Genomic DNA, 22,644 nt, shown 5'->3' with positions numbered 1-22,644 from the left:
AAAAGTCCCATATGCATGAATTTCAAATTATTTTGAACCAAGATAAATTTTCATTTCCATTTTAAATAAGCTTTTTTTTTTTTTTTTAAAGTAGCCTCATGTGTTTGGTGTGTGTGTGTAAACTATGCCTTCCCAATTTGACTACCTGAAGGGCAAAGATCATATCTAATAATTTTCTGGATCTGTCACAGCGCTTACTATAGTGCTATGACAGGTGTTTATTCAATATCCACCAGCTGAGTAATTGATTCCTCCTCCAGATGATAGGATATCTTGAGTGAAAACAATGGTAACCTTTTGGACAATAATTTTGTTATGATGAAGACTAAGACAACACAAAGGATTAAAGGTCAGTGTTTTTCATGGGACATTTTCAGTAAGGATAGAAATGTCATCTCAGATAATAATCTGATGAGATCAGATCTTCTGGAGGCAACCAAGAGTCTCCTGTTTGCTTTCAGCACATGAAGCATATACAGTCAGCCTGCTATGGGTTCCACACCCACAGAAGTGATTCAAAAGACTTGGGGGGGGGGAATGTATGAACACACACAATTTTTTTCCTTGCCATTATTCCCTAAACAATACATTATGACAACTTTTTGCATTGTGTTAAGTATTCTGTAATCTGGAGATGATTTAAAGTATACAGGTGCAAGAATATAGGTTGTTGCAAATACTGTGCACTGTATATGAGGGACATGAGCATTTGGGAATTTTGGCATGGGGGGAAGAGTCTTGAATCAATCCCCACAGGCACTAAGGAATAGCTCAGAACAAAGTAGATTCACGGGGAGCAGAGAAGAGCAGGTGGAGAAGACCACAAGCTTGTAAGGGCACATTACCATTTGCAAGCCCCACTCCCACCTAACGTACCCAGCAATTCTCAGTGAATAAAGTGCTACTTCACTCAGACTCCTAAGAGACTGTGTATGGCCACTTGGCTGCCAAATATTCATAGTGTAAATATGGAAATACCACAAGCATTCATACTTCCTACTATATATGACACATTGAGAAAGGGAGACCCGCTTAAAAACATTCTCTTTAGCTTTAATTTTTTCTTTAGTCCTCTTCCCTAGACCCTCCGACCCCAATTAATGATTATTCATTTCTACACTAATACAAACAGCAAAGCAGTTCCTGCTTGAATGGTTGAAGGGATCCTGGCTCCTCTTGTTCAAGAACTTTGACGACTGACATTTCTTCCTGATCGTGTGGACATATTTGTAGGGAAAGTGGCTCTGTCTCCCTGCAAAGGCCTCACAACTAAAGCCATAGCTGATACAGGAAAACCAAGAGACTGGGCTTGAATGGGCTCAGAGTAGCCTCGGACAGTCTCTCTTCAGGTCCACTTTGAGAATCACTTTGTTGCTGACATGTGTGAATACTTGCTTACGATCTCCATTGCTCTTTCACTGAGACAGTAAAAGCAGCACTCTCATAATTTTAGTGAGCACTTATACTTCATATTCATATTGAACAGCAATAGGTTTGTGTCCTGTGAATGGAATCTCTATGATGCTATGAACCTAACAGCTGTACTCTAATCCATACCAGGAATTGAGAAATGGTTTCTGTAAGGGCCACATAGTGACTATATTTTCAGCTTTGGTGCCCACAAAGGGTCTCAGCTGTAGCTACTCCACTCTGTCCTGGAGGTGCAAAAGCAGTGATAGAGGATATGCAAGAGCAGGGGTGTAGCTATGTTCTAATAAATCTCTACTTAAATAACACTGCAATGTGTTTGCCACCATTTTCAATGTCTCATAATATTACTCTTCTTTTGATTTTTTTTTCTGACCATGTGAAAATGCAGTAGCTATTCTTAGTCTGCTATGAAACAGAAAGTGGCCTGATTTGGTCTGTAGGTCACTGTGCTGCCCTCTGCCCTTTTGCTGTCTTATAACCCAACTACATGTGCAAAGGCAATGACTATTTGTAAGAAAATTAGACTGAGCAACCTGCTTTGTGTTTGAATTTGAAACTTGGGAGTCCCCTAGCTGGAGGGAAGACCTGGGCAGTGAAATACAATTAATTGATGAAACAGCTTCAGCCATTTTAAGTTCTTGTTACCCCTGCTTTCTTTCAAGAGGCCGATTGAGTCTCCTACCCTATGGTTCCCCACTGCACCCCCTGCATTCTTCCCCAGGTTTGGAAACCAGCAGGCCAAACCTAAAGAACCTGTGTGGGGAAGCTCTCCTCCCACTGCCCCCCACCTCCACTCCCAGTCCACCTAAGATATAAAAAGGCCCAGCTTACTGGGGCGTGAGCCTTTTGCCATGGCTGTGTGCATGCAGGCAGCTGGTCGACCTCTACAAGTTCATTTTCCTTGAATAAATTTGATCGCATTCTGTCTCCTCTTTGCTCTGTGCCCTTTTTCTTGAATTTGATGCCCTGTGTGAGGGGGCACCCATCTGCACCCCTTTTTCTTACAATAATGAAGCTTTAAGTGAGATACAAAGAATACCTTCTGAATACAGGGATGAATCCTTTGTCTCAACACAACATTATAGACATTCACAAACCCATGGGGGAGAAAGGGTATTAGTGGCCTGCCTGCCTGGAGGAAGAAGACCAGAACTGCGAAATGACTCCTGGCAGCCAGGTGATTCTGAAAAATCCTACAAATGGATTTGTGGAATAGATACCCAGGGCTAAAGAAAGCTAACTGATTTAAAGTCAGGGATATAACTGTGGCTTGTCAGAGCCTGAATGCCTTGCACTAAGTGCAATGTGTGCTCCCCAAGCAAGTTTTATATGGGTTCTTTGAGGTTAACACATGCACACGCAGTAAGACACATCAAAATTTCACACTCTTCGTTTTAGTGGATACACAGCAGCCTTATTAAAAATAATGCTTTCAGCTTTGTGATTAATGGACATCCTTTGAGAGTACTACCAAAAGATTTGGGGAAAACTGAATTAAACGATAAATGGGGTGGCTGGCATTGTGGTACAGTGGGTAAAGCCACCGCCTGCGATGCCAGCATCCTGTATGGGCACTGGTCAGTGTCCGGCTGCTCTCCCTGAAATCCAGCTCCCTGCTAATGGCCTGGGTAAAGCAGATGAAGATGGCCCAGGTGCACGGGCAGCTGCCACCCATGTGGAGACCTAGGTAAAGCTCCAGGCTTTGGCCTGGCCCAGTGCTGGCTGTTGTGGCCATCTGGAGAGTGAACCATCAGATGGAAGATGTCCCTGTCTCTCCCTTTCTCTGAGTTTGAAAATAAATAAATCTTTAAAAACAGAATATAAATTCATTGGGCACAAAGAAATTTTGAAATCAATTCTTATATGTTATGAAAAACTATGCATGGAATTCAAAAATTTTTTTCACCCAAATGAATTAAGATTTATTTGAAAGAGTTACAGAGAGGGAGAGACAGATCTTCCATCTGCTGGTTCACTCCTCCAGAGAGCTTCAATGGCCAGCGCTGGGCCAGGCTGGAGCCAGGAGCCAGGAGCCAGGAGCTTCTTCCTGGTCTCCCATGTGGATGGCAGGGGCCCAAGTACTTGGGTCATCTGTTGCTGCTTATCCTAGGTCATTAGCAGGAAGCTGGATTGGAAGAGTAGTAGCTGGGACCAAACCAGCACCCATATAGGATAACATAACAGGGGAGGGCTTCACCCACTAAGCCACAATGCCAGCCCTCAAAATAAACTTTAAATCCCACTGTCCACAAACTTTTTGAAGTATTCTTATATTGCATAGCATTTACATGGTTGGGACAGAGTATGTAAAATACCCTAAAATTGTAATGCAAAAGGCACTTCCTTAATGATAGTTATTTTCCTATGTGAGTATACAAAATTGAAACTGAGCCCCTAAATGGTGCCTTGAATGCAGATACCAGGCCCCAGTCTCCTAGCCACATGCACCCCAGGTCCCCCAAGCTTAACTCACTGAACTGAAGGAGTAGTATACATGGCCCTTTAAGATTCTAATTGCTGAACTTGTGAGGTCACCTGTTTCTCCAATAGATAACACCTGGCAGCCAGTATGGTCTCATAGGGTGTCTTTAGGGGAATTCCTAGCCCAGGGAAGAAAGCCCTGAAGCCCGGTTGGCCATCATAAATATCCCCTGAAGAATATTGCATTGTTGGGGCTGGCACTGTGGCTCACTTGGCCTGCGGCGCTGGAATCCCATATGGGTGCTGGGTTCTAGTCCCGGCTGCTCCTCTTCCAGTCCAGCTCTCTGCTGGGGGCCGGAAGTGCAGTGGAGGATGGCCCAAGTGCTTGGCACCTGCAGCCGTGTGGGAGACCAGGAGGAAGCACCTGGCTCCAGATTGGCGTAGCTCCCGCCATAGCGGCCATTTGGGGGGTGAACCAATGGAAGGAAGACCTCTCTCTCTCTGTCTCTCCCTCTCACTGTCTGTAACTCTACCTGTCAAATAATAAATAAATAATCTTAAAAAAAAAAAAAAGAATATCGCATTGCCAACCAACAACCTGACGTGAGCCGAACACGTAACCCAACCAGGTAACCACCGTGACTCCAAACAACACTTTACTGCCTGGCTGGGGGCCAACATGCAGCTGCCTCTATCCTTTGGTCTTCATCCTGTCTCCCCCTTCTGTAGCCCCCTTTAAAAACTCCACAACATCCTCATCCAGGATGGTGGTGGTTCCTGACGCAGGGGTCTGACACCTCTTCATCTGCTGACAGATTAAACTTTCCTTTCCCCTCAGACTTTCCCCTCATTATTCTGAGTTGGCTTCAGGGATAGAAAACGAACTTCATGGTGTTTTGAAGATTGCTATGTCATGTATTCATTTTCTTATCTCCATACCACCCCTTTGAAATAATTCTGATCCCTATCTTTGTGACCTATTTTTCTTCCAAATAATGCTGCTGCATTTGAGTACTAGCGGTAAATGCACACACAAAACAGGGAACATTGTTAATACTGCAAAATAGCACTCACAGTTTCCTTAGTGTCTGTGACTTGTCGTTGTTTGAAATGAATACAGAATATTAGCAAAAACAGTAATCCTGAATATTAGGGCAGATCTTGAAAAAAATTATTTTTGAAAATTTTAAAGAAATGAATGTATATTATGCCCAACTTAAATGCTTCAAACATTGCTATGCACTGAATTTCAGGGAATCTTTTGTCATAGTCTTTTTCAAGTCTGGTCAACTGAGATAATTTGGAAGATTTTTTATGGCATCATATATATGCTATAGTCTAGGCAGATGAGATATCTGTGTATTGTAACCTTTTCCTTTAGAATCATTGTCTTTATCTGCTGTAAACCCTATAGACTCAAGGACATCATTGTTTCCTTGAGATCTCTGAACGAGTACACGCCGATGAACGCTTATGCTAAGGCAGCTGAGTCCATCTATCCATGAAAGTTCACTGAGGATGAGGAGTTTATCAAATTTTTATTTCATGGTTTCCTTTCTATACACCAGAATTCCTGGGGGTATAATTTATTACCATGACGAATTTCATCTTTCGGAGACTTCCTTCTCTCCATAGCCTGGTCCCAGTTAAAATCCCCTACTTCACGTGGAAGCCAGGGACCAACAGGAGACGTGTATCTTCACCTATTTCACTGGCTAGACACAGGCCGACACACAACGGTGTATGTAGGTCAAAAGCCAAATCCTTATATAGAATCTCAGTTTTCCAAATATATCTTCAGACTAATAGATTTATTTAAAGATTTTTTCTTTTGATGGCATAGAGTCAGTGGAGATGGGAGAAACCGTGGGACCAGGATAAAACTTGCTACAGAGGGTCTTCAGAAATCATTACAACAAGGGCTAATTTGCGGGACAGTGGCCAGAGATACCACCCTTCCTTCAGTACTGTGAAAGCCTGCAGGTTTTCCAGACTCCCTGCAGTATTCAAATGCAAATACCTCCGGGACCCAGTACATCTAAATCCTCCATCAGTTAAGGAAGAGATTAGATAACAGTAATGGAGAGAGAGGCTCTATCTTTGCCCTGGGGAAAGATCCAGAAGGGCTACCAAGGGCACACAGCACTGACAAGCAGCCTAGGAGAGACTGCCTTACATTTGAAATTCCAGATAACAAAGTGCTTCTTTCAGCTACTCAAAACCCTGCTACCAGGGGGCCAATAAACCTATTTGCAAGCTGCAAACTCTTGCTGTGACTAATTGTGAGAATATATTTTATCCTAAAATGTAGCAGGGATCACTTTGGAGCTGCAGCCTAACATCATGAGCAAATAAGACACTCCACACCAGGAATGGGCAGTCCTTTCATCAGAATTTAGGCTTGCCAGCAGAAGGGAGCCCTTCTATCTGTAATGCCAGGGCCAATGGCTTTATTTGTTTAGGTCAGCTATCTAACATGCCTTTCTTTAGCCTTGAAAAAGTATATTTTAAAAATATTTTCTTTCTGGGTAATCAGTATACAAAAATTTGAAAATTCAGTTAAGCTACCTGTAAGAAGTATCATTCCAAGAACAGTGTCTGATCTTTCTGTACAGTACCAAATAGGGAATTGAAGCATAGTCACAATACAAAATATTAATATCTTTGCTATCATCTTAATTGTCTCATTTAATGAAAGCCTCTTATGTGACCAAAACCAGCCCTCCATAAGGTTCTCTAGAGGCAAACAGAAAAGCTATTTATACTGAAAAGTAGGAAGTGGACACACTATAAACATTTGGCCAGTGCGTCAAAGGCAGCCTTCAGGACAAAGCAAGTGAAGTTAAAAAAAAAAAAGGGGGGTGGGGGTAGGGGGAGGCAGGAGATGAGAATTGTCATTGAACTGCCAGTGCCCCCTAGGGATCCCCAAGGGAAGGAAGGCAGGATGGCAGAACCCAAAAGGAAAAGATGCTACAGGCAACTAACTGAGTGCATGCTGGGTTCTGCTCCCCTTTGCTCAGAGAGAGGTACCTGAATTATTGCAGGTAAATGAGTGGCAATACACTCCTCTCATAGTTACCCTTTTCCCATGTCCACTTGCTGGTAATTGAAGGTAAGAATCTTCTTTGGGTAATGTACAAGCGAGATTCAAAGAGGTGTTGTATTTTTTAAAAAAAGTTAAAAAGTTTATTTTGCTGCAAAAAAAACTTTTGCAGTCAATGCATTATTTTTGCACATGATATATTTTACATATAGTAGGAAACTTTTTTTTGCATCAAAATAAATTTATACTTTTAATTGCATTTCCCCATGACGTTTTTAAAGTACCTTCCTGTGAAAACGTTGGAACCTGGACTACTGCCTGCGAGTTGCCAAAAGAGAGCAAAGCAAATTGTAGTCCGTTTTTAATCCCCCAGTTTCATTCCTGTGACAATTGCTCATGATGGGAAATGAAAAAGGCAAGCAAAACTACTCAATCTCTGCTTTTCATCGTACTGGGAAAGAACTGAAATTAAACAAGTTTGCTCTTTGAGAACCTTGAAACCTTTTTGAGGATCCCGAGGGTGAAAAAGAAGTGGCAACCTTTGACTCCATGAGAAAAGACTGCTCTGCTGATCCCAAAGGGCAGAGAGTGAAATATTTATTTACACCCTTCACTTTGATGTTTTCACTAAATTTTTTAAAAGCTATACTTATGTATTTGAAAGGGAAAGTCACCGAGAGTTTGATCTTCCATCGACTGGTTCACACCCCAAATGGTCACAACAGCTAGATCTGGACCAGGTCAAAGCCAAGAGTAGGAACTCCAGAGGAGTCGCCCACATGAGTGGGAGGGGCCGAAGTGCTCAGGCCGTCATCCAGTGCCTGCCCAGCGCATTGGTAGTTAGTTGGAGTAGACGTAGAGCAGCTGGGACTAGAACCTGTGCCCCAGTATGGGCTGCCAGTCGCATAGGCTGCAGCTTAACCTGCCGAGTCACAACTCTGGCTCCTACGTACCTCAGTTTGTAATAACTCAACATGTGTTTCAATAAAACATCACAAACAATTGAAACACTGAACGAGTAGGTAAAGTCAGTCTTATACTATTTTAAATTATGAAAACATAACGACATACTGATATTGTCAGGTTTTTAGTACTGTGTGAGCAGCAAGAAGGGGATCATTTAGGCTATAATTGAGCTTTGGAATGTCCATCTTTTCTGAAAGCAACATTAGTCTGCAGGAGGGTAACCTAGTCCTTCAAAAACCAGCACAAACTCACTCACAGCCTGGAAAAAATATGACACCCCTTACACCATCTCCTGGAGCCACCAGTGGGCATGTTAGTTCTCTTGGAGGAATATAAAAAGCTGCTTTTCCACATTGCCTTGAGGACGGACACCTGCCCCTTATAAACTGCATACAGCTTGTTCATGGTTAAACGTGTCCCAGGGCTGTCTCTCTGCAGCTTCGTTTTAGCGAGCAGTTTCATGAGTCATTGACTTTGGCAGAATGAAGCCCCAACACCCACCACTTTGCCGTGCTGCGGCCTTCTGGCTTCCCCGTAAGGGCTTCTCAGATTTCAGAGGCTGCGTAAGTCCACTGGGCCAAAACCAGAAAATCTGATTTAGGCTCCAACATATTTTGCCTCCAAGGGCCTATGTAATGCTACGGCCCTATGTGTTAATTCTCCTTAGAAGAGTCTTGAAGATTTCTTTCTAGGAAATGGCAGCTCTATCCCCATTCTCATTGTTTCAAGGTTATGGTGTATTTTTGAGCCCCCTAGGCTATAGAACCAGGAAAGCTTAGTTGGATGTAATCATAGTAAAGGAACAAAATGAAGCAGACTTTGTCTTTCTGTAGCCACTCTTGTCCCTCTCTTTCACCCTCCTTCCTCCACCCCTCAAAGAAACCTGGCTCAGGTGATATGAGATAGGCAGGCAGTGAGGTAGGCTCTATTGAGCTAGAGATACCTGCAAGCCACAAGCCCTGCCCCATGAGGTAGTTCTATACTACCTGTCACTCAGAACACCTCCTTTCCCAAGATGCATCTGTGCTTCATCTGGGACCTGGAGGAAAGGTGCCTTGGAAGTATGGATATGAAGCTCCACGTGGAACGTTACGGAGGCATCAGAAAACTCCCAGGTGGCTTTACGCCAGGAAAGGCACTCCCTGTGACTTCATAAAAAAGGCCAGCAATGCAGGTGCTGGGGTGCTCCTCCTACTTCCTCACCCTTTCTCTTTCTGGGCCCACTGTCCACTCATGGTGGGTCTCTTTCTGTGTGGGTCAACCTGCACTCATGTCTGTGTGAGTGTGTGTGTGTGATCACTTTCTCCCCTTTTGAGTAAATTCCTTTCAATATGTCAGTACCTAGCATTGCTGTCTTGGTGCAGGACGAGAGCCCGGAATACAAATATGTACACCCCACTCCCCACAGCGCAGGGACTGTCCTGCATGCAGTGGATGCTGACCGGTTATTTGGAGGTAGGTTAAGGTACTGTCTCATAGCCTCCCTCTGACCTTTCCCACAGCCCTCTGCCTACTCACTATTCCCTCGTATCCCTTTAAGAGGGTGGACAGGAAAGACAAAGGCAGGATCTTGGTGTGAGAATGTGTGGGAAACAGGTTGTTACAGGGTGCACCGAGTTAACGCCCTGGCCTGAAGTGCTGGCACCCCATAGGGTGCTGGTTCTTGTCGCGGCTGCTCCTCTTCTGATCCAGCTCTCTGCTATGGCCTGGGATAGCAGAAGATGGCCCACGTCCTTGGGCCCCTGCACCCATGTGGGAGACCTGGAAGAAGCTCCTGGCTCCTGGCTTTGGATCAGCTCAGCTCTGGCCTTACGGCCATCTGGGGAGTGAACCAGCAGCTGGAGGACCTCTCTCTCTCTCTGCCTCTCCTCTGAGTGACACTGACTTTCAAATAAATCTTTAAAAAAAGAAAAAGTTGTTACAGCACTGCTCATCAGCCACGAGCTGGACAAGTTTGGTTTCTTCAGACTTTGCATCATTGCCCTTTAGTCCTCCTGTCTGAAATACAGTTGAACCCTTCTAACTAGCTGACTGGTGAACAATGCTTTTCCCTGGCAGTGCTCACACACTGTCCAACAAGTCAACTCTTCGGGGGAGGGCCTTGGGAAGACTTACGATGTCATGGATCTGCTACTCCCTGTTTTGGAATCTTTTCTTCCATTCTGGTCTCCCCTCTACTCATCCGCCCATAGCCTCTGCTTCTGTTCCCATAGCAACTTGGTCAAGCTGGCTGTGTTCTCACGGGGGGCCTGGAATTGGGAGGCCTTACGCAAGAATGATCTAACCATGGAGCCCCGAGCACTGCCCAAAATCCAAGGGGCAAGACAGGATGCCCCCACAGCAACCACTCTGTAGCCTGTTTTAAGACTAACTTTCAAAAACCTCTGATGCTTCCTCATATTAATTCTATTAGAAGGCAAGTTGTTAGGGCCAAGTACACTATCATTTGCAAAATCCCATATCATTCATTCACGAAACAGCTATTGAATTTCCTCTAAGTAGATGGTCCTTATTGAGGAAGGTTTAATCACAATTTAAAAATCTTAATAAAAAGGGATCAGCTTTGTGGCACAGCAAGCTAAGCTACTGCCTACAACGCTAGCATCCCATACGAGCACCAGTTCCAGTCCTGGCTGCTCTGCTTTGGGTACAGCTCTCTGCTAATGCACCTAGGAAAGCAGCAGAGGATGGCCCACATGCTTGGTCCCCTGTCTTCCACATGGAAGACCTGGATGGAGTTCCTGGCTCCTGGTTTTGGCCTGGCCCATCCATCGCCATCTGAGGAGTGAACCAGCAGATGGAAGCACATGCTGTCTAACTTTTCCTTAAATAAATCTTTTATGGGAAGTATAAAAATACAAAGCATTATGAAAGTTTAGATGGGGCAACTATTTGTTTTGTCATTAGTTTGATGTTGTTTAAGTCCTTGACCCCACTCTGCCACCACCTACCTCTGCAGGACCAATTCCTTAATTCTCATCCAGTCCACCTGCCAATTGCTGTAGCCAAGAACATTGAAGTGGAGAATTACTGCAGCGGGGTTTACTAAATAACTGAGCCATCTCCACTTTGAAATGTAGCAAGGGTGGACTCTGAGTAACAGTCACCGTTTGCTCAGTGTCTATAATTGCAACTGCTATCTACGATGCTCTTTGCCAAACCGTGATCTATATGCCAGGCGAGTTTCAGGGCCACCTGTGTTGCCAGCCTCATAGCACACATCAGTGACAGTTCTCGCACTCTCAGGGAGGCTAAATCTTTCATTTCAGGCTCCTTGTCTTTTCTTTCCTATTTAGATCTAAGTAGACATTTGCTTGGGAAAAAGGCAGATTATCACCAGCGGTATTTGCATTTACAAAGAGGACGGGAAGAGAACATTTCCTCTGGCAATAAAATAAAAGCAAATGTTTTCTTCCACTCCCTTCAGAAAACTCTACATGATTTGAGAGCTGTTGCTTTGGTTGCTTTTTAACACTTTGGGAAATTGAAAGCCGGATGGAGGGTGCATGGCGGAAGAGCCACATAAAAGTGCTGTCACAAGATCAAGTGAGGTGAATTCTCTGAATAGAAAGACTGGGTTTTGTTTTGTGGATGAAATCCCAAGCTATGGAATAGCTTTTGTACCCAATAATAATGGCTTATTGGCAATTTTAGATTTCTGCATTTTAAATAGTTCCACACATTATCTGCAACTGTAGGGTTATACAAGGAGAAGTCGTGATGGATAACACTCTTTTTTACACATTTATTTATTGGGGCTGGAGTAGTGGCACAGCTTCTTGAGGTGCTGCATCCCATGTAGGAGTGACAGTTCGAGTCCTAGCTGCTGTGTTTCTCATCCAGCTTCCATGATACTGTACCTGGGGAGGCAGTGGAGGTTGGCCAAAGTACTTGGGTCCCTGACGTCCACTTGGGAGGCCAGTATGGAGTCCTTGGCTCCTGGCTTGTGGTGACCCAGATCTGGCTATTTCAGGCATTTGAAGAGTAAACCGGCAGATGCATTTCCTCTTTATTTGTCTCTCCCTCTCTGCCAGTCTGCCTTTCAAATAAATAAATCTTTTAAAAATATCTATAGGGCCTGGTGCTGTGGTATAATAGGCTAAGCCTCTGCCTGCAGCACCAGCATCCCATAGGAGCACTGATTTGAGTCCTGGCTGCTCCACTTCTGATCCAGCTTCCCTCTGATGAGCTGGGAAAGCAGCAGAGGATGGCCTAAAAGCTTGGGCCCTTAGGGGACCTGGAAGAGGCTCCTGGCTTTGGATCAGCCCAGCTCTGGCCATTGTGGTTATTTGGAGAGTGAACCAGCAGATGGAGGCCTTTTCTCTCTGTCTCTCCCTCTGTCTGTTAACTCTACCCCTCAAATAAATAAATCTTAAAAAAAGCCAGCAAACTTCCTGCTGTGGGCCCGATATGGGTCAGAGCCAGTTTTTATAAATGAAGTTTATTAGCACACAGCCACACCTGTTTCTTTATGTATTTGCTCTGCTTTCAATAGTTGCTGAGTCATTGCAACTGATCCCATCTGTCTCCTATCTGGTCCTGTATAGATAAAAGTCTGCTGAGCCCTTGTTTAAATCATTCTCAGTCCATCCTGTGACTACTTGTGGAGTAACACTAAAGAACACAGAGGAGGTGCAGCGATGCTCCTGACTGAAACTGACAAAGACGTTCTATGGGAGTGGATTACATGTATTTACACGACTCGGGTATCCAGTGTGGAAATGCCACCACAACCATACTGGCTATGAGGGGCCTTCAGAAAGTACCTGGTGGGCCAGGTGTTTTGCACAGTGGTTAAGTCTTTGCTAGGGATGCCTGCATCCCACGCTGCAGTTCTTGGTTCAAGTCCTGACTGTCCCACTTCTGATCTAGCTTCCTGCTAATGTGCACCACTGGAAGCAGCAGGTAACGACACAAGGACCTGGGCCCCTGGCACCTACATGGGAGACTTGAAGGGAATTCCTGGGTCCTGGCTTTGGTCCGGGTGAGACTCACAAGCTTGTAAGTGTTTGGGGAGTGAACCAGGGGATAGAAGGTTTCCCTGTCTCTCACTTTCTAGTAAGATAAGAATGCATGAAAATACATATTATGATTTAAGAAATGTTATGCATGGATTTCAATTTTTTTGTTCCAAAATGTATTTTGAAATCTACTTCTAACTTTTCGAAGATTCCTTGCATATAATTATGACTTAAAGATAGAAGTGGAAATCTGTATTCAGGGTACCTTAATCTTAATTGCAGTGCTAGTTATGTTACTAGCTAACACTTCTGGAGAATCTGCATAGTCTGGTCACTGTTCTAGAAAGTTTCCATAAAATATTGTTTATTCCTGATGTTGAGGAAACTTACGCTTTCCTGGAGATGGGGTCTTGGAGGGGAAACGAACAGGTATATCAAGGATTCAAGATTATGACCCCGACCCTGGAGGTCATGCTCATTACATTGCTGCTCATTACTCCCCAGACACAATGGCTGTTAGGCACAGCTCCTAGCTTGAAGTGAACCTTCCTCTGCGCATGGTCAGGGACTCATGCCTTTAGAGACATTCTCTGGAGTTCTCTTATGGATACTGTAAATGTGAAACAACAAGGAACAAGGTGGGAGTACATAACACCCTCATTCAGCAAATTAAAGACAGAATCCCAAGGTATGAAATATTTTGGGCAAATTTTTTGAAATTGTAGCTTAAAAATCAATGAATTATATTGTAGAAAAAGCATCAGATGGTAGCTAATTTGTTTAGGTAGATGGGAATGATAGCAGAATTAGGGCTATCAACCAGGTCTGCTGAGTCCTTGCCCAATGCATCCATCTCCCTCCCCCCGCCTCTCTTTAGCTATCTATCTATCTAGCCAGAGCATCAGAGAGGAGGCATCTTCCAATGACTGGTTAACACTCTGAAAGGCCCCAATAGCAAGGGCTGGGCTAGGCTGGAGCCAGGAGCCAGGAACTCCATCTTGATCTCCCATACGTGTAACAGGGGCCCACATACTTGAGCCATCTCCATTTGCCTTCTCAATTGCATTAGCAGGAAGCGGAATAGAAAATGGAATAGCCAGGACTTGAACCTGCACTCCAATATGGGATGCCAGTGTCGTAGACAGTGTCATAGGCAGATGTGCCACAATGCCTACCCTCCAATTTTTTTTTTAAACCAAGTCATGGGCGAGTTGTCCATTCCTGTCCCCATGTTGATGACAGTGCACTTAACATAGTCATGATTTTCATAGGTTGAATACAAGATATTTTCATCCTTTGGCAAATTTTCTGGGAAATATACATTTTTATCTTTCATTTTCAAGACACCATCTTTTTGATAGGGACTGCCTATCTCTGTAAGTTCAGTATTCTCTGGTGGGAAGGCCTACTTGTCTTGTCTTCTCTAAGCCTGACTGCTTTCTCCTTGGGTCATTCATTCTTGGATTCTGGATGACTTTGGAAACAGGAAGTAGTATTCTATCTTTTCTTGCCAGTCCTCCCTTTCAGAAAAGACAGACTTGGGTAAAATGTCCGTGACAATAAAGAACACAAAATGGAAATGACAGAGCAAACCCAACACTAAGAAAATGAAGCTTTGCCTCAAAAGAAAAAGGAAGTAAGACAGTTCTGGCAGACTTGTTCTTTTTTCTATTCATTCTGTGGTATGCGGGGGCTTAGGCAGAGGAGACTGCATTTGTCAGTGCCTTCTCCTGAGAGTTACCCTTCCAGCTGAGCCAAAAGCTAGGTGCATTGCTGTGATGAACATCACCTCAGCCCTTTCTCATTGATTATGAATCTCTCAGTTCCATGCTGAACTCCACTACCCTGCTAGCTCATCAATGAGGAGCGTCTGCATTCACAGTACCTTTTTGCTTCTCTAAGGTCCTCTGTCTTCATATCCTTTTGTTATCCTAAAGCTTCCTTTGTTGTACTCAGCCTGGAACCAAGCCCCCATGCAGTGCCTTGAATGCAGATGGGAGAGAGATCTCTCAGCCCTGCTCTCTCTGCCTTACCTCCCTGAATTCAGGGAGTGGTATCGCCAATCACCAGACTCATGAGGTCATTTGCTTCTCCAAGGATAACACACTGGTGGCCAGTATTGTCTCAAGGGGTTCTGTTTGGGGGAATTCCAGGTCTGGGGCAGGAGACAGCTACCATCTGCGTATAGCCCCAGGCTGATGGAAGCCAACCTGTCCATCATACTAGTACAGCATTCTGTTGTTCCCTCAAGGCTGGACTGCTGGTTTCCCTCTTGCCCATAACCTAAGCACACATTGTCTGGTTCCTTATCTCAACTCCTTTTGCAAACAGCCAGGGCATGAAACAGTCTTAAGTCTCCATTGGAGTAATGAATGGGACTACAAACAAGGTCAGGCTTTTCTATGACATCCCCAAAAGGCAGAGTGGGATGTCAGTGCCGCATCTTGTTCTTTTCCCACTTATTAGTGGGACCACATAAGAAACATAGCCAGTGATATCCAAAAGATGGCAAGGGCTGGAGACCACATGGTTTTGACCACCTTGGTTTTGAAGGCTGTCAAAGGAACATGGTTTATTGAGAAGTTGCCCCCAATTACCTGTTGATGCTGTTCTTCTGTGCTAACATCTGCCAGTCCTTGCCTTTGGCATTGGGGGTATCAAATGTAGCACAAATCCTCTGTCTGATGGAGTAGGGGATTTTGAAGGCTTTGGGGCCAGTCTGTGCAGGGAAAGTGCTGTCCTCTTGTGCAAAGAAAGTGATGGTTTCTCTTTCACTCTACAAAGAAAGCAAGGAAAGCATGATCACATACAACTGAAAGTATCACCGATCAACACTTTTCTCCACGTGTGAAGTTAACACACATGCGTGCGGTGGCTGCCTGTTGTGATGTGCTATATAAAGTATTTTGACAAGCTTCTTTCCCTTCTGAAATAGTAAGGAGCTTCTCTAGTAGTCTAATAAATCCTGCTAGAGATTTACAGCAGCCTCTTCCACTCAGGGCAGTTACAGTCACAAGCTTCCAACATCCAGGGGAGAGCAGAATTGGATCCTTTGTTTCTGGCTCTCAGGATAGAACTAGAATGGCGGGAAGAAGCAAGCAGATGACATGTTTTAGACCAGTATAAGGAATGACCCTCTAACAGACATTAATGACCAAAGGTGAACAGGCTGATAGAGGAGCAGGCTGGGAGGCACCTTTTAGGTAAAGCTACAAAAGAGAACTGCTTCTGTGTTGATCACAGAAAGTTTGCTGTAACCCCAGTTTTAAAGTCATGAGATTCAATGATAAATACATTGGCTTCGTTTCTGAATTATATTATTTTGGTGTAGAGGAGCCAGCCAGGAGTTAGAGACAACATCCACACCAGCATGTGCAGAGGGGTAGGCTGGGGGCGTCTCATGCTGTGTGCTCACCATGCTCCAAGGAGGACTTGCTATTCTGGTGCATTGCAGCAATCAGATTGTCCTCTGCAATGCCAAATCACATAGCAATGTGGGGGACTGCAGAGGGTGCTAAGCTGAAGTAGACTACCAGAGGTTTAAGGATGAGAAATTCCTGCTTGAATCACTCTCATGGACTGTGCTGATGTGATGGCCTCCAGTCAGTGAACTCTGAATTGAGAGGGAGAGCTTCCACAGTCAGCCTGATCTAGACAAGGAATTCCCTAAAGAGGGGGAAGAGGTAGCTCTTATCTGGAAGCGTCTCCTCTATGGGCCTGCAAGAAAATAAACATGTTGGAATTTCCTTTGTGTCTTCTTTATAATGTATTTATTGAGTTGAAAAGCAGAGTAGAGCGAGAAAGAAGGAAATCTTCCTTCTAGGGGTTTATTCTCCAAATGGCCGCAGTGACTGAGGCTGGGCCTGGCTGAAGCCAGGAGCCTGGAACTCTATCTGGGTCTCCCACATGGGTGGCAGGGGTCCAAGAACTTGGGCCATCTACTGCATTAGCAGGAAGCTGCATTGGAAGCGGAGTAGCTGGGACTCAAACCAGAGCTCATGAGATGCTGGCTTTGGGACGGCAACTTAACCTATTGTGCCACAATGCTGACTGTAAGGGGGGACATGTGGCTAGGAACTGAGAGGGAACCCTTGGTTTACAGCCAGCAAGAAAGTGGGGACTTAAGTATCATAGCCATGAGAAAATGAACTATGCCAATATCCTGAATAAAGTTAGAAAAAGATCCTAAGCTCCACATGAGAACATGTCCTTGATTTTGACCTTGTGAGACCTTGATTAGAGAACCCAGTCATGCAATGTCTGGTTGTGTGACTAGCCAAAGGCTGTGAGATGAATCACAGCTGCTGTTTTATGCTGCTGGATTTGTGGTATGTTGCTACACAGCAAAAGAAAACTAACATGAAGGAGCTTCAAAAAGTTCATGGAAAATAGTTAAAGAAAGGTTCCTTTTGGTGCAGAAAATCTGGAAACCCTTGCCTAGTTTTTTCATCATACAAATACTACATGAACTTTTTGAAGATTTTTTTCTATGCATGGATTTTAACAGTAAGCTTATTGTGCAGCTCTATTTTTGAAGGTAAATAAATAAAGTATCAGATCTGAGCCTGGGTTAAAGGACCAGAAAGGATGATGAACTCCCAGGAAGGTCTCCTTCACATTAGGAACCTACCTACATCCTCCTGTGGGTCAACATGCGCCTTCCTGAGCTACCCTGCAATCCCGCCCTGATCAGCACATGGCTTCCTGCTATGGTAGTGCCCATTCGCAGCCCAGCGCCCAGGCTCACGCAACTAGAAGTCATCATACATGCTGAGTGTTGCTTCAGCCATCTCTCAGTTGAGGAAGCTGGCTAATGCACAGATTTTATTATTGACAGTGCTGTCTATCTTTCCATAACCATTTAACACAATTCCATTTTGAGGGTTGTGTTGTGGAAATGCAATGTCTTTTCAAAAATTTAAATATGAGACATATTTATGAGGCACAATGTGATGATTCAATACAATTATTCAATGGCTGGTGATTAAATCAGGTGAATAAGCATTTCTATCTAGAGTTTTTGATTAATGCCCAACAATCAAATATATCTATGGGGTACAGCATGACATTTATCAAATCATAGCAATCAACATTTCCCTCTTCCTGTCATCACTCTATGCTTAGAAGCCTTTAAAGCCCATCTCCTCTAACCATTCATCAAATAGGTAATCGTTTATTGCACACTACAAGGGAACACACTGCCTTAACCCAGCATTTCCAGAGGATATTACAGAAGATGCCCTGAGAAAGAGCAGCCTCATGGTCATAATATATTTGAGAAATGTTGCTTATTATAACCTTTTCTTGGAAACTCTATGTGTTATATCAAGTGGTTCTACTTTTGGTTTTAGGTTCTTCAAAAAAATTATTTTCATTTTATCTGAAAGGCAGAGAGACCAACAGAAATCAATCTTCCATCTAGTGATTTACTCCCCAAATGTCCATAACACTGGGGCTGGGCCAGGAGGCTGAACTCAATCTGGGTCTCCCACATGGGTGTTAGGGACTTAAGTACTTGAACCATCACCTGCTGCCTTCTAGGTGATGCCTCAGTAGGAAATTGGAATTGGAAGTGGAGTAGTGGGGTCTTGAATAAGGTGCTCTGATGTGAAATGCAGGTATCTTAAAAACCATCGTAACTTCCATGACTGCCTTTTCCTTCATTTTAGTTCTGTTCTCTGGTATGTTATAGGACACTGCTTCTCAAAAACTCTCCCAGTATCTGAGATTAGCATGCTCTACCAGAAAGAACATGGTGTGTGGAATCGGGAAGACCCCAAATAGGAGGAAGACTCTCTACCTCATAGATCAGTGACGTTGGATGCTACCCAGCCCCTCTCAGCCTCAATTTCCTAATCAGTCTTTTTTTTTTTTTTTCATTTCTTATAGACTCCACAGAGGGTTTGAAGTATGGCAAAAGTTACCCAGGTAGTTTGTGACACAACTGCAACTAAAATTTGGACTTCCTAATAGCTATATCAGCACTCATTCCTTTATACAACTTGGCTTCAAGACAAGTATCAGGAAATCCACACAGCAAAGGGGTTAAGAAAAATATATTCTGAGTGATATTCCCATTAGTCTTTAATGGTATTAGGAAAGGCTTCATGGAGGGGACATTTGAGTTTAACTTGAAGGATGGCAGATATCGACTGACTAGAGCTTGGGTGTGGTTATTGCAAGTGTGGTGGACAATTCTGTTATGACTTACTAGGCGGCTATAAAACAAACCAACTGAGCTTCTCATTGTATAAAGTAGGTTATAACATAATTTTTTTTAACCATGGTTTATAAAATTTCTTTAGCCTCTAAAATTACAAATCAGGTAGGAATAAGCATCCTTATGTACTTTCTGACTTTGAGTACAGTAGAAACTAGAGGGAGGAGTTTCTCAACTTTTGTATTCTTTCATATATTCAAAAACAAAGGTGTTTGTTTCCAGCCTCTGATCCCTCAAAGACAGAAGGCTTATATTATGGCCAAAGTCCACATTTAAGGCAGCTAAGTCAGACCCCTCGTTTGGGATCTGTTAGTCCGTCTCTGGGTTTGGTACTCTGCCTTCCTCTCTTATCTGTTCAATGAGCATGGACAAAAAGGTTGAGCTTTCTTAGTCTTTAACATTGTGTAAAGTTGTGATGGCAATACTTCATCCACAAAGTTGTGATGGTTATATGACAAAGGTGAAAGCAAATGAAACAGAACCAGAAATATTGTAGCTTTCAAAATTATTCTTTTCTGACAGAAAATAGCAGACTAGACTTCAAAGAAATGGTTTGTTATATAGCCATGGATTCCTGGTAGGTCCATTCCTGTGGTAATACTTGAAGCCGTTAATAAACTGATCCTTCTTAAGACAGAAGGCTTAAAAAAAGCCTCCAAGAGGCAGTTACCTACCAATGGGGTGACTATTGCCTGACAATGAATATCAAAATACCATTAGAATAGTTGCCTCCAATTATGAAGATACTGTGATGCCATTCTCAAGACATTGCAAAGTGACTGGAAACTTGTCAACCATTGGAAAAGGAACTGGAATTCCAAGGGATAAGATTGTATCAGCTAAAATTATTTCCAGGCACTTTGACACTTTAAGCAAGGAGTAAAGGTACTGGAATGCAGTAACCCTATCATACTCCTCATAGACGAATTTCTTGTAATAGCACACGCTAATCTCCAACATACGGGTGTCAAAAAAACAAACCTTTAAACCTGAAATCCTTGTGTGAATCTGTCAGCAGGCATTTATGGTGATTTGGATTGGAGGCATCTTTATGTCCTGCCTTTCTATGCTTGCTTCTGAAAACCAGTTCTTCTTGACTTCTCCTTTTGCTTTTATTTTAAAACTTGCCCACAATTTTTACTCTTAAATGTATGGCACTAAATATGCCACAACTGTTCAAGTAAGAGGCTTTAAAAATATCCTACCCCTAGGTTTCTGGATCTACCTTCCCCATCAAAACTACTTTAGCACATAATGCTAATTCTCAATAATGAATTCAAATACTGCAAAAACATGTCAGTTAAGACAGCTATCCATTTTAAAGTATAATCCTTTGGAAAGCCATCCAGTCTCCAGAAAGACTATTTGGGAGATTAGCAATACTTAACTTTGCATAAACAATGAATTACAATGAGAATGGAGAGAAGCAATAATGTTATATAGCTACAAATTCTCAAAGAATAAAGTCGGGTTGCATGTATATAAATGTGTTAAACCTTCTACCAAGCGTACATTAATGTATTATTTATATGAATAGATATGTGTATATATGTGTAGTCTGTACAGGTAAGCAATAAAATATGTTTTCCTACACTAGCTAGGAATTATAGGAATTACTTTAAGACAGCTATACTAAAGCATCATATCTCTCTGGCACTCTGTCTTGCTATCCTCAAATTACTATTCAGGAGGGACTGCTCTTTTCTACTGTACAAGCTCAAGTCCAAAGCCATGAAATCATTCACTAGTTTAGGGCAAATCAAAGCATGGCAGAGATCCTGTGTCCACGAATGTTCCCAAGTGAATTCTCCCTTGGATCTCATTTTAACTCTGCCCTTCAATGGCAATTTGATCTGGACAAGGTCCTTTATCCCTTTATTAATTCTCTTCCTTACTTTGTAGCATGAGATTAATGCCTATGCTGTTCACTTTATTAAATTGATGAATCCAGGTGCTATGGTTTGGGTGCGGTTTGTCCCCCAAGGGTTCATGTGTTGGAAGCTGGGTCCCCAGTGTGGTGGTGTAAAGCTGGTGGGACCTTTAAGAGGTGGAACCAGGGGAAGGTCACTGGGGACACTGCCCTGAGGAATGATGAAGGTACTTCTTGAGTTAGGTCTTCTAAAAGTTATTGGTGGCACGTGTGTTTCCTGTCTCACCACATGATTTCTTGGGCATGCTCCCCCACTGTGATAGCATCCACTACAAAATCCCCATCAGAGCTCAGCTGATGCAGATACCATGCAGTTGAACCTCCAGAACCATGACCAAATAACCCGGTTTCGTTATAGTAATAGACCCAGCCTCAGGCATTTCATTATGGTAACAGAAAATGGACTAGGTTTGATAGATATGTGAATTGCATAGCCCTAAGCCCAGAGAGCATGAGAAAATGTAAGCAGACAGGGAACACAGGCCCCTGGAAGAAATAATGCACCTGAGACGACGTACTTCTAGAAAACCAGTCAGATCCACCAAAAGCAAACAAAATGACCTATGAGAATGTGACCCTGTTACGGTCTGTATCTCAACCATTCCAACCAGTAAAGAATTTCAACCGATATTCTAAGCCCTTCATAGTCTATCAGGCTGTTCCTTCTCTGAAGATCCCTCCACAGTGTCTATGCTCTGAGTTTTCTTTTCCAGTAGGAAGCTCAGCTCTTATTAGCAATCAAAAGAGCCTGTGCACTGGGGTACTCTTTCAGAACCTGAGTAGCATGACCGAGTTAGGTCTAGCTGTATTATTTCTGGTCATCCTTTTGAAAGGCTGGGCATCAAGGACTCACCTCTAGGATCGATGTCTGCACTTGGAGGATCTGTTCATGGCCTTTGAGCTGCCGGATGCAGATTTTGCAGGACAGCTGGGTAGTGGTGGGCGTGTAGCGCTCCAAGGAGAAGGCACAGTGCAGGGGCTGCCGGTTACTGCTCCACACGCGGGAGAACGGGACTTCCTGCGGGGAGGATGGAGGAGAGAAGAGGGGTATGGTGTGCAGAGCCCGGCTGAGATGAACAGGAAACAGGAGAGACTTAATAGCAATAATTACGACGATGATCGCAGCAGAGATAATTACCTAAGTGACTTTGGTGGAATTGTTGTAGAAATAACGTTCGAGCATATGCCAAGCAGCATTAAAGTAATTAATGTCAATTCCAATTGATAACATTTGAATTCCAAAACCACACTGTGAGAGCTCGCATTGCTCTTGGTGACACACACAATTGGAAAGAATACCATCAAAAATTAATCAGCACAGTTTTCCACTAAAAAAAAGTACTCCTATCGTTCATCCTTCCATCTAAGCCTGGGGTAGGATGATATCTTCTGACATGAAAATTATGCTAAGGAACTCACTGAAACTACAAACTCCTGCTATTCAATGAGAATGTCACATTGTCGACATATTCTAGCATAAAAATCCTTACCCACTGCCAAAATCAGATGTGTGAGGGGGTCGTCAAAAAGTTCATGGAAAATGTATATCATGAAAACATGATATGTAGATTTCAAAATGTTTTGCACCAAAATACACACATCTTAGTTATATTTTCCATGAACATTTTGAAGAATCCTCTCATAGCCACCCCAGATTTAGTGATGTAGTTTG

The 22,644-nt window shown here is 43.4% G+C and overlaps 1 protein-coding gene and 1 long non-coding RNA gene across 14 annotated transcripts in view; one reads left to right on the top strand and one right to left on the bottom strand.

Annotated features, from left to right (window-relative positions):
• Nucleotides 1-22,644, bottom strand: part of UNC5D (unc-5 netrin receptor D) — a 582,366-nt gene that overhangs the window by 7,488 nt on the left and 552,234 nt on the right. For all 9 annotated transcript variants that reach the window (XM_002709540.6, XM_051833981.3, XM_089327353.1 and 6 more), the window contains 2 exons: nt 21,826-21,990; nt 15,420-15,598 (listed from right to left, as the gene is read on the bottom strand). In XM_002709540.6, coding sequence (XP_002709586.1) covers nt 15,420-15,598; nt 21,826-21,990 — 344 coding nt within the window. The remainder of the gene's footprint in view (nt 1-15,419; nt 15,599-21,825; nt 21,991-22,644) is intronic.
• LOC149127876 (uncharacterized) overlaps nt 1-22,644 on the top strand; it is a 140,868-nt gene that overhangs the window by 104,967 nt on the left and 13,257 nt on the right. The gene's annotated exons all lie outside the window — the stretch shown is intronic.

This window comes from Oryctolagus cuniculus, chromosome 2 (assembly GCF_051225735.1).
Source record: "Oryctolagus cuniculus isolate XC-2025 breed Fujian yellow rabbit chromosome 2, ASM5122573v1, whole genome shotgun sequence".
In the NCBI taxonomy this organism is placed as follows: domain Eukaryota; kingdom Metazoa; phylum Chordata; class Mammalia; order Lagomorpha; family Leporidae; genus Oryctolagus; species Oryctolagus cuniculus.
Note: the sequence above shows the minus strand (reverse complement) of the source record. Positions and strands in the feature narration are given on the sequence as shown.